General features: G+C 46.5%; 1 protein-coding gene across 1 annotated transcript in view; it reads left to right on the top strand.

The window, feature by feature from the left end:
• Positions 1-16,223, top strand: part of itpr3 (inositol 1,4,5-trisphosphate receptor, type 3) — a gene marked incomplete at both ends in the record, with an annotated part of 214,717 nt that overhangs the window by 73,393 nt on the left and 125,101 nt on the right. Inside the window, 16 exons of the mRNA XM_084436422.1 lie at positions 106-150; positions 248-384; positions 707-806; positions 8,878-9,038; positions 9,406-9,547; positions 10,151-10,312; positions 10,449-10,621; positions 10,888-11,007; positions 11,119-11,310; positions 11,472-11,723; positions 11,919-12,063; positions 12,482-12,626; positions 14,350-14,543; positions 14,665-14,785; positions 15,491-15,545; positions 15,649-15,814. Of these exons, the coding sequence (XP_084292548.1) occupies positions 106-150; positions 248-384; positions 707-806; positions 8,878-9,038; positions 9,406-9,547; positions 10,151-10,312; positions 10,449-10,621; positions 10,888-11,007; positions 11,119-11,310; positions 11,472-11,723; positions 11,919-12,063; positions 12,482-12,626; positions 14,350-14,543; positions 14,665-14,785; positions 15,491-15,545; positions 15,649-15,814 (2,310 nt within the window). The remainder of the gene's footprint in view (positions 1-105; positions 151-247; positions 385-706; positions 807-8,877; positions 9,039-9,405; positions 9,548-10,150; positions 10,313-10,448; positions 10,622-10,887; positions 11,008-11,118; positions 11,311-11,471; positions 11,724-11,918; positions 12,064-12,481; positions 12,627-14,349; positions 14,544-14,664; positions 14,786-15,490; positions 15,546-15,648; positions 15,815-16,223) is intronic.

Below are 16,223 nucleotides of genomic sequence, written 5' to 3'. Positions count from 1 at the left end.
GGGAGCGAGGGAGGGAGGGAGGGAGGGAGGGAGCGAGCGGTGTTTGTTAATGGATCCTTGAGCGAGCGAGCGGTGTTTGTTAATTGATCCTAATGTTGTTTCCAGGAAAATCCAGGCTTTAAAGGAGACAGCCCTGACATCCAGGTACCAGTGACTACAGATGTCTACATAAATCAGTACAGGCTGCTAGCCTCTGCTTTAACACTCCGGCCAGTCAATGTAACTAATGTGTGTGTGTGTGTCATAGATTGATAGCAATAGCAAGCGCAGTCTGGGGGAAAGGATCAAATACAAGCTGGTTGCTGTGGCTCATGGGAACGACATTGCCTCTCTGTTCGAGCTTGACCCCACCACACTGCAGAAGACCGACTCCTTTGTCCCACGGTAACATAGGCTATTCTTCCCACAACATAGTACATTTCTGTAATGTTTCATTGCAATACTTTACTAACATAATACTACAGTGCACTACTAGTACCATGCTACTACACATTACTGTTTGCCTTGGTTCACCTGTTTTGTTTCATATCTTATAATCCGATTAAATGATAACTCAAGAAATGTGATTCCCCTGTGTACAATGCTCTGAAATGATCGACATCTTTTGTATTGTAAGTTCTCTCTGTCTCTCTGCCTGTCGGTCTGGCTGGCTATCGGTCTGCCTGTCTGTCTGGTTGTCTATTTGGTTTGGCTGTCTGTCTTGCAGGAACTCGTATGTGCGTCTCAGACACCTGTGCACTAACACCTGGATCCAGAGCACCAATGCTCCTATTGACGTTGACGAAGAGAGGCCCATACGGCTCATGGTACTGTCCTCTACACACATAGGCTACTACTAATATAATACTACAGTGCTATTACACTATGCCTACTAGTGCTACAGTATACTACTACTTAGATTCTACTATAAGGGCTACTACTAGGTAATCGTATCATGTACATATGACAAACTCAAATTTGAATTAGAGAGTGCATACCTCTGCCCATAAATGCATGTCGTCAGCAACATTAGGGTACCGATAATGCAACAAATGTAAGAAAAATATACAGTTGGTGCATCACTATTGCAGTATATGAACAGGTGGGTTTGACACAGCAGGAGTTGGCCAAATGGGTGCTCTTCAGCTCTGCTCTCTGATGTGTCTCAGCTACCCAGCTAGATACAGTATGACCGGAGCAATAGGCGCCTGAGCACTGGAGCAAGCGCAGCAGCTACACCCCCACTATTAAAGGACAATGCTCGTTTTTGACAACCTGGACCTTATTTATGACATATTATAAGACGTTTGACTCACCGAGATCAATTTGGTGTAGTTCGGAGGCATGTAGAAGAAATTTAAAATCCAGCACGAGCCAGTATATCCATGTAATGGCGGTGGTCGGGGCACTTAGAATGCAGTTTCTAAAAATCTATTTTCTGCCGCGAAACGGTTGTTTTCATCAATCTGTCTTGATGAATCGCTAGTTACTTACAAGCAAGCATGGATCAATTTGAATAGATGCTAGCGGAGCAAGTGAGAAAATACTGGCACCTTCACCATCCAACAAGAAAAAGTATCTCTAGTAAGTAAGTAAGTAAGTAAAGTAAGTAAAACTTTATTTATAGAGTGCTCTTCTCAGCACGAGTGCACAGAGTGCTTTACAGTAGAGAATTAAAATAAACAAACAGTTCACATAGGCAAAAATCAGGACAACATGGGGGGGGGGTCGCCAAAGGCCTGTCAGAACAGGTGGGTCTTTAAGAGTCTCTAAATTCTCTAAATTAATGGAGGGAAATTGCAGAAGTGCTGAACACTGATGTCATAATCATCCGCCGTGCCATGAATGATAAATGCGCGAGGTGGCGCACAGAACGCACACACAGTCGCACACAGAGTCTCATCCAATATCAGTCAGCATAGGATAACTCACATGGACAGTGTAGGATAACATAACATATGAAGACAAATGCTGGAATCATAATGTTCTCCCCCTTTCTTTGCTTTACAGAGTAGAATAAAGATTGTTCAAGATTCAAACCAGTTCAGTGTATTCATAGATAGATTGTATTGATCCCCAAGGGCAAATTCCTGTGAACAAACAAATTAAGCCCAAAAATTTGTGGCGCGCACAAAGGCACTTCTGTTCTTAGGGGCCTCATTTATGAAGCACTCCTGAGAAAACTTTTTATAGATTTATAGAAAACAAACTTGACAAGAGAATATCGGAGAATGTGCTCACCTCCAAGCACACTCTGACCCATGCGTAGGCACGTCTGGTGAAATGAGAAACTGCGATCCTAATGGCAGAAAGGTGAAACCAGAGAAACGCTTTGAAATTGACACAATAAATTGAACAATAAATTATCCAATATTTCAACCCCTCAAATATGTTGCACGGTCCAATCGAGAATCATACTCAATAGGATCTGTCATCACTAAACAATTTATGAGAATACATTTCAGAACATGTACGTAGGCTATAGCATGTTATGAAATTAATTATCATAAATAACATAGCGGAGGCCGTGCTAGAGAAGCAACATGACTACCTCGATTCATGTTTCCACCGTCTTCAGCAGATGAATGAATGAATGAATGACTTTATTGTCATTGTGCCAAGGTACAACGAAATTAAATTAGCCTCAACTTGAGTGCGCCGGACAACATACAACATCACAGTGTGCGGACAACATCACAACATCACACAATAAGAATATAATGTCACACAAAAAGAATATAAATAAAAAATAAATACAAATATATAAAATATAAAATGTTGCGCTGAATGAAATATTGAACAGTGTGTGTTGTGCAAGTTAGCATTCAGGGTGATCATGGCTCTGGGGAAGGAACTGTCTTTCAGTCTGTTGGTTTTGGCCCTGATGCACCTGTAACGCCTGCCGGAGGGCAGCAGGTCAAGCAGGTGGAAGCCAGGGTGAGAGCTGTGCTTCGTGATGTTCTTTGCTCTGCTGAGGCAGCGGGAGGTGTAAAGGTCCATCAGGGAGGGGAGAGGGTGGCCGATGATCTTCTGCGTCGCATTGATCACTCTCTGAAGACCCCTTCTGTCTGCCTGGGTGCAGCTGGGGTACCACACAGTTATGCAGCACACCAGCAGGCTCTCAACGGAGGAGCGCTAGAAGGTCACTAGCAGCTTTGGATCCAGATTATTCTTCCTGAGGACCCTCAGGTAGTGTTATCGCTGCTGGGCCTTCTTGATGACCGCTGTGGTGTTGTCAGACCAGGAGAGGTTGGCAGAGATGAGAGGGCCCAGGAATCTAAAGGTGTGAACCCTCTTTACACACTCACCGTTGATGTAAAGGGGGGTGGTGTCTGCTCTGTTCTTCCTGAAGTCGCAGATGATTTCCTTTGTTTTTGTGGTGTTCAGTGCGAGGTTGTTCACTGAGCACCATGCTGTTAATTTCAGGATCTCATCTCGGTAAGCAGACTCGTTCCCCCCTGAGATGAGCCCAACCACTGTGGTGTCGTCCGCAAATTTGACAATGATGTTGTCTGGGTGGGCTGGGCTGCAGTCATGGGTGTAGAGAGAGTACAGGAGTGGGCTCAGCACACACCCTTGAGGAGAGCCGGTGCTGAGTGTGCGGGTGGAGGAGAGGTGGGGGCCGAGTTTCACAGACTGGGGGCAGTCAGTCAGGAAGTCTTTGATCCAGGAGCATGTGAGTGGGGAGATGCCTAGGACTAGCAGCTTGGTGATCAGAATGTCCGGGATAATTGTATTGAAGGCTGAGCTGTAGTCGATGAAGAGCATCCTTACATAGCTCTCCCGATGTTCCAGATGGTTCAGTGCAGAGTGGAGAGCTATGGCATCCTCGGTGGATCTGTTAGCCCGGTAGGCGAACTGGTGAGGGTCGAAGGTGGGGAGGAGGCAGGCTTTAATGTGTGGTAAGACCAGCCTCTCGAACCACTTCATGATGGCCGGTGTGAGTGCTACTGGACAGTAGTCATTGAGGGTGACTGCAGCTGATTTCTTGGGAACTGGGATGATTGTTGCAGATTTCAGGCAGGACAGGATGACAGCTTGCGCCAGGGAGCGGTTGAAGATGGTGGTGAAGACCCCTGAGAGCTGGTCAGCACATGCTCTGAGCACCTTCCCGGGTACTCCATCTGGCCCAACGGCCTTCCTGGGGTTCACTGCCCTGAGCACCCGTCTCACCTCATGCTCTGTTAGAGTGAGTACGGGGGTTTCGCAGGCTGGTGGGGGTGGAGAGGGTGCGGCTGGGTTTTGTGTCTCGAAGCGTGCAAAGAAGCTGTTCAGCTCCTCCGCTAGCAACACTCCTGGGTTCCCAGTTGTTGCGCCGCAGCCTCTGTAGTTGATGTTCTGTACGCCCTGCCACATCTGTCGTGGGTTGTTACTGGAGAGGGGGTCCTCTATCCTCTTCTTGTAGTCCACTTTGGCGCTCTTAATTCCTCCCTTTAGTTCGGCTCGAGCAGCACTGTACAGAGCTCTGTCACCTGACCTGAAGGCAGTGCCCCGGGCCCTGAGAAGCATACGAACGTGGCTGGTCATCCAGGGTTTTTGATTGGGGAAGACCCGGATAGTTTTTTCCACTGTGACCTCCTCAATGCAGCACTTGAGAAAAGTACAGCCTGTAGGAATATTGCCAAATCCCGGTGATCAAATATGTCCCACTCAGTATGTGCAAAACAGTCCTGTAGCTGAGATAGTGCATCCTCAGGCCATGTTGTTATTGTTTTTGTCACTGGTCTCGTTCTCCCTCTGAGAGGAGTGTATGCTGGGGTAAGCAGCAGGGAGAGGTGGTCTACTGGCTGAGGTGAGGGAGAGCTATGGCTCTGAACGCATGCTTGATGTTAGAGTAAACATGTTTCTCCCCCTGGTCGGACATTTGACATGCTGGTAGAATTTTGGCAGGACTGATTTTAGGTTTGCCTTATTAAAAGCAATTATGTGAAGGCCATCAGGGTGGGCCCGCAGCAGTTTGTTTATGGCATTTAGCAGTAGAGAGAGAGCTGTGCTACTGTAACGTTGTGATCACTACCGTTCTCTCGGCAGAAAAAAAGCTCGGCACTTAACTGACATGAACTCCAGTTCAGGAGAACAGTGGCTGTCTATGATAGTGCTGTTGTTAGACCAGTCATTATGCACGTAGATACAGAGACCCCCTCCTCTGCTCTTACCGGAGTCCTTGTTTCTGTCCCAGTGGAGGAGTGTGTGGCCTAGTAGCTGCATTGCTGCGTCGGGGATTTGCGGCTGTAGCCAGGTCTCTGTTATTATCAGAGCACAGCAGTTGCGCACATAGTTATATCCAGCAAGTTCTAGTTCCAGATCGTCTATTTTGTGAACTATGGATCTGGCGTTGGTGAGATATAAGCTCGGGAGAGGTGGCTTGTGGGAGAGGTGACAGAGGAAAAATTAAGGGCTGTTCAGACAGATCCAATGACATTAACTGAAAGTATTAACACCGTTAGTGTGGACATGGAAGATACGCTCTGATGTCGAGAACAACTCTGAAAGGCTGGCCAGCCACGAGGCCTCGCTGGAGACAATGCAACTTAAGCTGGCTGACATGGCGGACGGGAGCAGGAGGTGCAACCTCCGAATCACTGGACTAGCAGAAGGTATCGAAGGATCCAATGCCATCCAGTTCCTTACACAATCACTGCCTAAGTGGTTTCCCTCCCTTCCCACTTCCAGGGTGAGGTCATGCATGCCCATCGCATCTACAATGACAAGAAGAAGAATGGGGGTACTCGCACTATGATCTCTCTCCATTGATGGATGGAAGATCCAAGGTGTGGAGTTTTTCCTGCTTTACCATGCTACACTGAAGGTCAAGGGAGCTGGCAGAGTGGAGTCCTACCAGAGCCCAGAGAAGGCCCCGTTCATCACCTCCCACCCGGCTGTGTGGCTCCACCATCGGAGCCTGGGTGCTCAGCTGAGGTCACTGGATAACCATGTTCTCTCAGAGCTGACATGAGCTAGCTAGAGCGTCGTACTATGGTTTGGGAAAAGGCTCTGTCATCAAAGCCCTAAAAGCTGGTTACGATCTATCAGTTATTGGCAATGTGGATGCACCATTCCAGCAAGTCCTTGACCAAGCCCCTGCCTTCATCTCAGCCTGTTATGGCATAACGGAGAGCATGGACATGACACACACAAGGCTACTTGTCTGGGGAAAAAAGAACGGGAAAGGACATGTCTTCACCAAATCTAGCTGCTATACCTCCAACAAAGGAAGAGGTCACTGAAAATGTAGAGGGCCCACTTCCAAGCGTACCTGTGGCGAAATCTCAATAACAATCTGCCACCTGCAATGAACCCAGAGGAATTTGGATGGAAAAAGGACACTAGTAACAGGGCACTGATCCCAATCCACCTACCAGAAGATGTCAAACTGGTTCCAGACTACATCCTGAAGATGATCCGGTGTGGCTGCAAGAGTGAAACTCCTTGTAGCTCCAAGAAATGCAGCTGTAAAGTGCATGGTTTGCCATGCACCATGTTCTGTACATGTTTCATTACCATAACTTGGGCATAAATTGTGCTTTAGGCTAGGTCTGCCAGATAACAAACCTTCTTCATATGTGCTTAAGGCTAGGTCTGCCAGATTACAAACCTTGGTAGCAGACTTCTCCAGCCTCGACTCCATTCTACAAAACAGATACTCCAACAAATAGAATCTCGGAAGAAGGATATAAATGATATTTTGAAGCAACATTCTGAATTTCTCATACGTAGGACTAGGAAGCACTATAACTTTCAGGGGTCTAGACCCAGTCACCATTTGGCTTTGAAAATTAGGACCAGTGAGTATTTTGCAGATATCCATCTTAAACAGGCACTATCGCAACTGAACCCAAACAAATAAATGAGTCATTTTGCACCGTTTACTCCAATGTATAGCAGTTAGAGATTCAGCTACAGTAGACAAGGTGTGGTGACTTTCTTGGACAGCTAGACTTGGTACATAAGTACTTACCACAACTCGCAGCAGCTGACCCCGTGCATCTTGACGAGCCCATTCCTTTAGATGAACTGAAGGAGGCAGCACTTGCCATGCAAAGAAACAAATCACCAGGTTGTGATGGCATACCTCCTGAATTCTATATACTGTAGCATTTTGGTACAAACTAGGCCCACTACTCCTAGACATGAGGGCTTTTCACACTGCACCTAGCCCAGGGCTAAACACATTCTTAGAACCTTATTAGCCCCAGGCTAAGAAAGCTTTCACACTGGCACCATCCTGGCACATTCCAAAGTGGGCTAATCCCGACGATTGGAAAAACAGCAACATTCACTACTTGGAGGACATTTATAACAATATGGGTTTGCGTTCCTTTCAAGATATCAAGGATGATTTCAATCTGCCGATTTCCACATTTTTCTTTTATCTGCAGCTTAGACCAGCTTTCTGGGCATATGGTATCCTGTGGCAACAGCCTCTACCCATCCACCCTTTTCACAAATGATTTGCTACACAAAGGAAAACCAAGGGTGTGGTGTCCATACTGGATCTATTTGTTCTGCAGGCTTCCTATGGTCGCCACCATCAGATAGGATATGGAGGAATGACTGCCCAGAACTGGACCCTGATTTCAGCTAGAAGCTTGTTTGGGCCAGCATTCAGAAGGCCTCCCACAACCCTGACTTCCAACAGATTCACTACTACCAACAGATTCACTACTACCAACAGATTCACTACTACCAACAGATCCACTACTACCAACAGATCCACTACTACCAACAGATCCACTACTACCAACAGATCCACTACTACCAACAGATTCACTACTACTAACAGATTCACTACTACCAACAGATTCACTTTAACTATGTCCACAGAACATATCTAACCCTGTGTGAACTCCACTGTGTGAAAATGATGAATGATCCCTTGTGTAGTTTATGCACTATAAAGATCCCTGGTCTTTTCCTTCACATGCTGTGGGACTGCCCTCCAGTTTCACAGTCCTGGGCTAAAGTAGCAGACCAGCTGTCTGACCTGGTATCGGTGACCATCCCAGTAAATGTGCCCGTCCTGTTGCTGAATGATTAGGCAGTGCTTAATATCACCAGGTTTAAAAGGTGCATTGTCCTGGATGGTCTGACCGCTGCCAAAAAGAGGATTGCGCTGTGATGGAAACCTACTCACTCCCTCACCACCAGACAATGGGTCCTTACATTTTTGGATGTTTTTATTTTATTTATCTGGAGTTGTCAACTGCCAGAATTAATGGGGCTAGTGAAACTAGTTTGATGGAGTTCTGGTATTCAACAACACATGTCCCTAGCGTGAGTGAGTGTTATTGTACCTGGGGTGGGGGGATGGTGCTCTCTTTTCTTTTCCTTTTTATTTTTCTACTTATTGCATTTGGCTCCTTGTGGATTCTGTATGTACAGTAGTACATGATAATACCAGCTTGTATAATTCATGTATTTTATCTATTGTTTAACATTCTTTCACATTTTCCCAGTTTGTACCTATGTTTTGGTGTTAAAATTTAGACATGCCATACTTTGTTGTAAATTTTGTTTTCATTTCAATAAACATTTGGTTGCAAAAAAAAAAAGAAGAAATAGGCTGTTGTTGTTGGTGGTGGTGGTATTTGTATCTGTTGAATCAGAATGGCACAGTTGCATAGTCGAAAGAACTTGTCTGCCTCATTGCCTTAGCTGCGGTTACATGCACACTTTTTTCAATCTGATTTAATTTAATCCGATTGAAGATTTCGGGGCAACTGTTCACATGGGAGGCGATCTAATACATTGGTGTCTTTATATGCGCGCATGTAATCAGAAAAACTGTGTGACACTATACCCCTCCACTCAGTTTAATGAGATTGGTTGTTTTTGTGTAATCCTGCTAAAAAACAAACAAACAAACAAAAAACGAAAGTGTGTGTGTGTGTTCCTCAGCTTGGCACCTGTCCCACCAAGGAGGACAAGGAGGCATTTGCTATTGTGTCTGTACCCGTCATGGAAATCAGAGACCTGGACTTTGCCAACGACGCCAGCTTCATGCTGAGTACTGTGGTGGACCGCTTCAACGAAGGCTTCATCAGCCAGAATGACCGCCGGTAGGGAGTCAGGGGTCAAGGGTGTGGGTCCAGTAGTACAGTAGTGGGGGTCTGTGGAGGTAATAACCGAGGTCTGTCCTCGGTGTGCCCCATTAGAACCCAAGTGTGCGTGTAGAACAGGTGTCTCTGTGTTGCTCGTCAGTATTGCTTCCCTCGCTTGCCCCACGCTGGGCTTGACCTCAGGTCTCTGACTTGCCAGCGCACATGACCACCTCCACCTCCTACTGCTCCAGCCACCTATGCCACTGAAATGCTAGCGATGCCATGCCACAGGTGGCCAGTATTTATACTAAGGTGTGAGTTTAACTAATTCAGCTTGGTTAGATGTGTGTGTGTGTGTATGTGTGTGTTTGTGTGTGTTTTTCAGGTTTGCCATCAAGCTGCTGGAGGACCTTGTGTTTTTCGTGGCGGACCAGAACAACAACGGGCAGCTGGTCCTGGAGGTGCAGATGACCAAGGCCAACAGAGAGAGGCAGAAGCTCATGAGGGAACAAAACATCCTCAAACAGGTCAAAACCAGAACCTCCCCAATACCAAACACTACAGAACATCCTCAAACAGGTCAAAACCAGAACCTCCCCAACACCAAACACTACAGAACATCCTTAAATAGGTCAAAACCAGAACCACCCCAACACCAAACACTACAGAACATCCTTTAACAGGTCAAAACCAGAACCTCCTCAACACCAAACTCTACAGAACATCCTTTAACAGGTCAAAACCAGAACAACACCAAACACTACAGAACATCCTTTAACAGGTCAAAACCAGAACCTCCCCAACACCAAACACTACAGAACATCCTTTAACAGGTCAAAACCAGAACCACCCCAACACCAAACACTACAGAACATCCCCACCCAGGTCCTCCACTACAATCCTCACAGACACCTCCATTCTGATGAACACCCAAACAGGTTCGGATAGAGCTAGAATATATGATCTATATCTATGGAACTACTACACTAACACTACACACCAGAGAAGATCCTCACCCATATGTACACAATAACACTTTCAAAGACATCAGAACCTGCATGAGATCCTCAGACAGAGTGATGCATGATGGGGGATGTCTCTCTCCTCTCTTACCGTCCGTCTGTCTGCAGATCTTTGGGATCATCAAGGCTCCATTCAAGGACAAAGGTGGGGAGGGTCCTCTGCTGCAGCTGGAGGAGCTGAGCGACCAGAAGAACGCACCGTACCAGTACATGTTCCGTCTGTGCTACCGGGTTCTCCGCCACTCCCAGGAGGACTACCGCAAGAACCAGGTGAAGCCATCACTCACTATATCATCAAAGAGCCCCTGGAGCTCCACCATGATTATTAGTCAAACTTGGTTAGACTAGTAGGAAGACACAACTGCAGACTATGTAGACTGACTGACTGCTCCTTCCCTCTCCCCAGGAGCACATAGCCAAGCAGTTTGGGGTGATGCAGAGTCAGATTGGCTACGACATCCTGGCTGAGGACACCATCACTGCTCTTCTACACAACAACCGCAAACTACTAGAGAAACACATCACCAAGACAGAGGTGGAGACCTTCGTCAATCTGGTCCGCAGAAACCGGGAGCCCAGGTAAGGACGAGGGGAGGAGGGGAGAAGGAGAGAGGAAGAGGAGGAAAGGAGAGAAGCAAGACAGTCTGTTACATAGAGAGAGAGCGCCAGAGCCATCTAGTGGTCATAGCAGACACACAGGAATGTTGCTAAAACATTCTCCTGTGGATTTGTCTGACCTTTATGTGTGTGTGTGTGTGTGTGTGTGTGTGTGTGTGTGTGTGTGTGTGTGTGTGTGTGTGTGTGTGTGTGCGTGCGTGCGTGCCCGTGTGTGTCTTTATGTGCAGATTTCTGGACTACCTTTCAGATCTGTGTGTGTCCAATAATGTGGCCATCCCAGTCACCCAGGAGCTGATCTGCAAGTGTGTGTTGGAACCTCAGAATCAGGACATCCTCATCAAAACTGAGTAAGTTGTGCTGCTGGTCTACACACACACACACACACACACACATACCCACACAGGTTTACATGGTTTGTGTGTGTGTGTGTGTGTGTGTGTGTGCGCGCGCGCGCGCAGGCGTCGCATGCCTAAGGAGATGTCTCATGGCCAAGGGGAGTACCTTGGGCTGGAGGACTTTGTGGAGGAGGACGAGGTGTGGCTGGTGTGGACAGACAAGGCCAATCAGCGGCAGGAGAAGAGCATCAGACAGCTGGCCCAGGAGGCGCGCCAGGGCAACGCTCACGACGAGAATGTCCTCACCTACTATAGGTACACTGGACAACACACACAAACACATGTAACTACAGACACCCACCCCCCCACACACACACGCACGCACGCACATCACCGTAGTACAAATATTATTACATGTGTGGGATACTATGTGACACTACGCGCGTCTGTGTGTGTGTGTGCGTTCGTTCGTTTAGGTACCAATTGAAGCTGTATGCCAGAATGTGTCTGGATCGCCAGTATCTGGCCATAGGGGAGATCTCCAAGCAGCTGGACGTGGACCTGATCTTCCTGTGCATGATGGACGAGACGCTGCCCTTCGACATCCGCGCCTCCTTCTGCCGCCTCATGCTGCACGCGCACGTCGACCGCGACCCCCAGGAGCTGGTGACGCCCGTCAAGTTTGCCCGCCTCTGGACTGAGATTCCCACCTCCATCACCATCAAAGAGTACTGAAGTTCCTCCTGTAATAGTACTACTACTTGGCTAAGTGAAGCTAACATTCCATAGACGTTTCTCCCAGATACTGCTGCGAAACACGTGTGACATACCTGACACCTTTTCATTGTGTTCCTTGCTGAGGACTAGGATAGATCAATACATGAGTTCCATGATCAGTGTGAGTGTTCTGCCTCTCCTGTCAGATATGACTCCAATATGGATGACTCGCGGGACAACAAGAAGAACACGTTTGCCAACACCATGGTGTTCATGGAGGACTACCTCAACCACGTACTCAACGATGAGCTGCCTTTCCACAATCAAGAGAAGAACAAGCTCACCTATGAGGTTCACACACACACACACACACACACCTACAGTATACACACACACAAAGACACTCACTCACTAGAACAAGCTCAACCTATGAGGTTCACACACACACACACACACACACACACAGACACTCACTACTGACTCACTGACTCACTGACTCACTCACTCACTCACTCACTCACTCACTCACTCACTCACTCACTCACTCACTCACTCACTCACACCCCCTCATTCCACCTCCTCTCTCATCACCTCTTTCCTTCTTCATTTCACTCTCCCTCACCCCCTTCTATCCTTACTTTCAGTTCTCTCTCCCTCTACAGCAGACACGCAATGTCATTCCTCCCCAGTCATACCAGCGCCTGTGTCCAGTATGCACTATGTTTGTGATGTGTTGTTGTTTATGTTGTTTGTGTTGTTGTACCTGCAGGTGGTGAATCTGGCCAGACACCTCATCTACTTTGGCTTCTACAGCTTCTTTGAGCTGCTGCGTCTCACCAGGACCCTGCTAAGCATCATCGACTGCGTCCCCAACCCCGCCCTCCAAGGCTCGCTCCTCCATGAGGAGGCTGGAGGTAGGCAGGCATCCCCAACCCCCCCTCCCAGGCTCGCTGCTCCATGAGGAGGCTGGATGTAGGCAGGCAGGAAGGTCGGCCCACAGACAGACTGCAGACAGACAGCAGGTAGACAGGCAGGCCGGTTGGCCAACCGACCAACAGATAGGCAGGCAGGCAGGCAGACAGACAGACAGACAGACAGACAGACAGACAGACAGACAGACAGACAGACAGACAGACAGACAGGCAGGCAGGCAGGCAGGCAGGCAGAAAGATATACACACCAGCAAGCCAGACAAATAGAGAAACATGCAGGCAGGTGGACAGGCAGGCAGGCATACAGACAGGCTTACTTAAGCAATAAACCACGAGAGGTCGTGTGTTATAGGGATTTTATAACAGCTAGGGGGCGTTGTTAGGCACGACGCAAAGCTCTTACGTCACACTCAGGGTGGGAGAATGCGGAAGTATCCATAGACCATATAGTACACGTTCGTTATAAAGATAACACTTCAAGATTGGAAATAGTCAAAAATAACATCCAGAATACACTACTGGAATTACAAACTCATGATTACTGGACTCTGATTGTTTTTCACTGCGATAGTTTTCACGTTATGAAATACATGGACGGGAATGAGCTGATGTCTAATGCGCTCCTATGTATTTCATAACGTGAAAACTACCACGGTGAAAAACAATCAGAGTCCAGTAATCATGAGTTTGTAATTCCAGTAGTGTATTCTGACTGTTATTTCTGACTATTTCGAATCTTGAAGTGTTATTTTTGTAACGAACTTGTACTATATGGTCTATGGATGCTTCCGCATTCTCCCACCCTGAGCATGACGTAAGAGCGAAATGGCCGCCGTGTGAATATAGTCAATTCCCTCAATTCCGCCGAGGAAAATAGTTCCCCTAACAAAAGCGTTGCCAAGCAACAGATGCATTGGATGGAATGTTCAGTAGTTTTGAAAAAACACAATGATAGGCCTACAATGCATTGGATCAAATGGGAGGCGCATTAAAGGCCCTACGAGGAGTTTCGGGAAGTGGAAGTGTTTTTCGCCCAAAAAGACCACATTTTCCATGAGCCTTAGCCTTTCCTCGTAAAACTTAGCTACCTGAGCCGGGTGTTTTGAAGACGGAACGATGGCCACCGACGAGGTAATTACATAGGTCTTACTAGTAACGTTACTTTTGACAATAAACTGTCCGTTACCTGCTGCTCGCGCTGTCTCTTGTCGGCGGCGTAGGGTACTGCAGTAAATCGTTTCGTCATTCCAAGGAAATTCTGGACGACCCGACCACAAAATAATAATCTAAAAAATAAACTACATAGAAGAAACAACATTTGTTGAAAATGGACACATAAACAAGTGTGGGTAATGTAGATTCACCCACATTAAAATGACACTGTTTCGTAACCAAAAATAAACTCCTCAGGGTACCTTTAATACTGAAAATTTAATGATATGCGGTCCCAGGTTTGTGTTACTTAAGCAATTGACCACTTGAGGCAGTGGGTTAAAGGGGATTTTACAACAGCTACGGGGCATGTTAGGCCCGACACGATAGCGGAGGAAAATTATGTTTCTTTCTTCACTATGGGCTATGAGTGTGTGTAGGCTTTTTCCCCCCAAAGCTTGCAATACCGAGCTTGGCCACTACACCCATGTAGCTTCACAATGCTGAGCCATTCCTGGGGGCTTGATTATGACCTTCCTCTCAATCCCGCCAGGTAAGAACATGAAGCGCTCCATCCATGGCATGGGTCAGATGATGTCCACCATGGTTCTGAGCAGAAAGCAGTCCATGTTTGGACAGGGCCGGCCCAGTATCGGTATGGAGGGAGTGCCCCGCAGCAAGGATAGTATCGACAAGATGGATGTCACTGTCATGGACACCAAGCTGAAGATCCTGGAGATCCTTCAGGTACTAACCAATCAGATCACAGCATTAGAGCATACTGACCAATCAGGCTACAGCACTTCAGCAAAGTGACCAGGCCACAGCACACTCATCAATCTTATACTGTACCTGCCCCCCTCTCCAGTTCATCCTGAATGTGCGTCTGGACTACCGTCTCTCCTTCCTACTCTCCGTCTTCAAGAAGGAGTTTGTGGAAGTCTTCCCCATGGCTGACGCGGGCACCAATACTGCCCTGGAGCAAACACGTAGGCACACACAATCTCTCTCTCTCTCTCTCTCTCTCACACACACACACCAAGGTTATTATAGTTAACGAAAACTAACTAAAAAACGAAAACTAGGTGTGAAAAAACATTTTAGTTAACTGGAATAAAAATAAAAACTAGACTTTACAAAAAAACGATAACTAACTAAAACTGTATTGTGTGTTTACAAAACTAACTAAAATAAACTAAAATTATTGAGAAAATGTCCTTAGTTTTAGTCTTTTTCATTTCATACATAAGCCTAGTATTTTGGGTGGATATGAAATCTATCCTCCATTTTTTCTTAGCTGTGCCCCTGCACAGAAGTCACCTGACGTGCGCCAGATGGATTGTTTCACACGGAGTGAAACAACATGAGCTTGTGAGATCAGGATGGTCTCACGAGGGTAGCGGAGAAGAAAAAAAAACTAAAACTAATACTGAAACTAATAAAAACTAAACTAAAACTAAGCATTTAAAAAAAATAAAAAATAAACTAAACTAGCAAACCTGCTTAGAAACTAATCAAAACTAAACTGAAATTGAAAACAAAAAGTTAAAACGATATAAAAATAAAACTAATGAAAAAAGCAAAACTATTATAACCTTGACACACACACACACACACACACACAACTCAGAGCACAGACATTACCATTAATGTTATATAGTTATGTTATGTTATACAACTTTGTTCTTCCTCAGCCACCATCAACCTGCAGAAGATCGCGGAGCAAGCCGATGCCATGTTTGGAGTCGGGTACATTCATCTGCAACTTCTATGTTCTAAACACTGATCACTTTACCTGGATCCTCATCTTTCATCATACATGTGTCACCCTGTGTATGTGTGTGTGTGTTAGGAAGGATAACAGCATCCTAGAAGTGGATGATGAGGGGGGCAGGATGTTCCTGCGGGTGCTAATCCACCTGACCATGCATGATTACCCACCGCTGGTGTCTGGGGCCCTGCAGCTGCTGTTCAAACACTTCAGCCAGAGACAGGAGGTCCTGCACACCTTCAAACAGGTACACACACACAGACACAAACACACACACATTGTAACATCCCCGGGGAAAGGGAGTCCAGCTAAGACCTTTAGCTCGGCAGCGGCACACAGAGACCCGGAGACAGCTTTGCATCAGGCCGTTGATCTGCGCTTTGATATCAAGCTAAACTCACTTATAAGTAAAAGGTTCTTTTAGACAAAATGACAATCAAATGTGGCATGAGGTGAATTTGTTCCGTGTGAGGAAAGGAATATGTGTGCTAAGTTTCATAACTCTAGGTCAAACAGAGCATGAGATATCCCTGGTCAAAGTTATACGAGACTTATTCTACAATAGATTGAGTTTATTTTTGCCTCAAACATCGACAAACAATAGCCAATAAAAACAAAGTGTAAACAGGTTTTAAAAAAATATGCAATAGACCTTT

This window comes from Borostomias antarcticus, assembly GCF_949987555.1.
Source record: "Borostomias antarcticus genome assembly, chromosome: 3".
In the NCBI taxonomy this organism is placed as follows: domain Eukaryota; kingdom Metazoa; phylum Chordata; class Actinopteri; order Stomiiformes; family Stomiidae; genus Borostomias; species Borostomias antarcticus.
The sequence above is the reverse complement of the archived record's forward strand: the minus strand, read 5'-3'. Positions and strand labels throughout refer to the sequence as shown.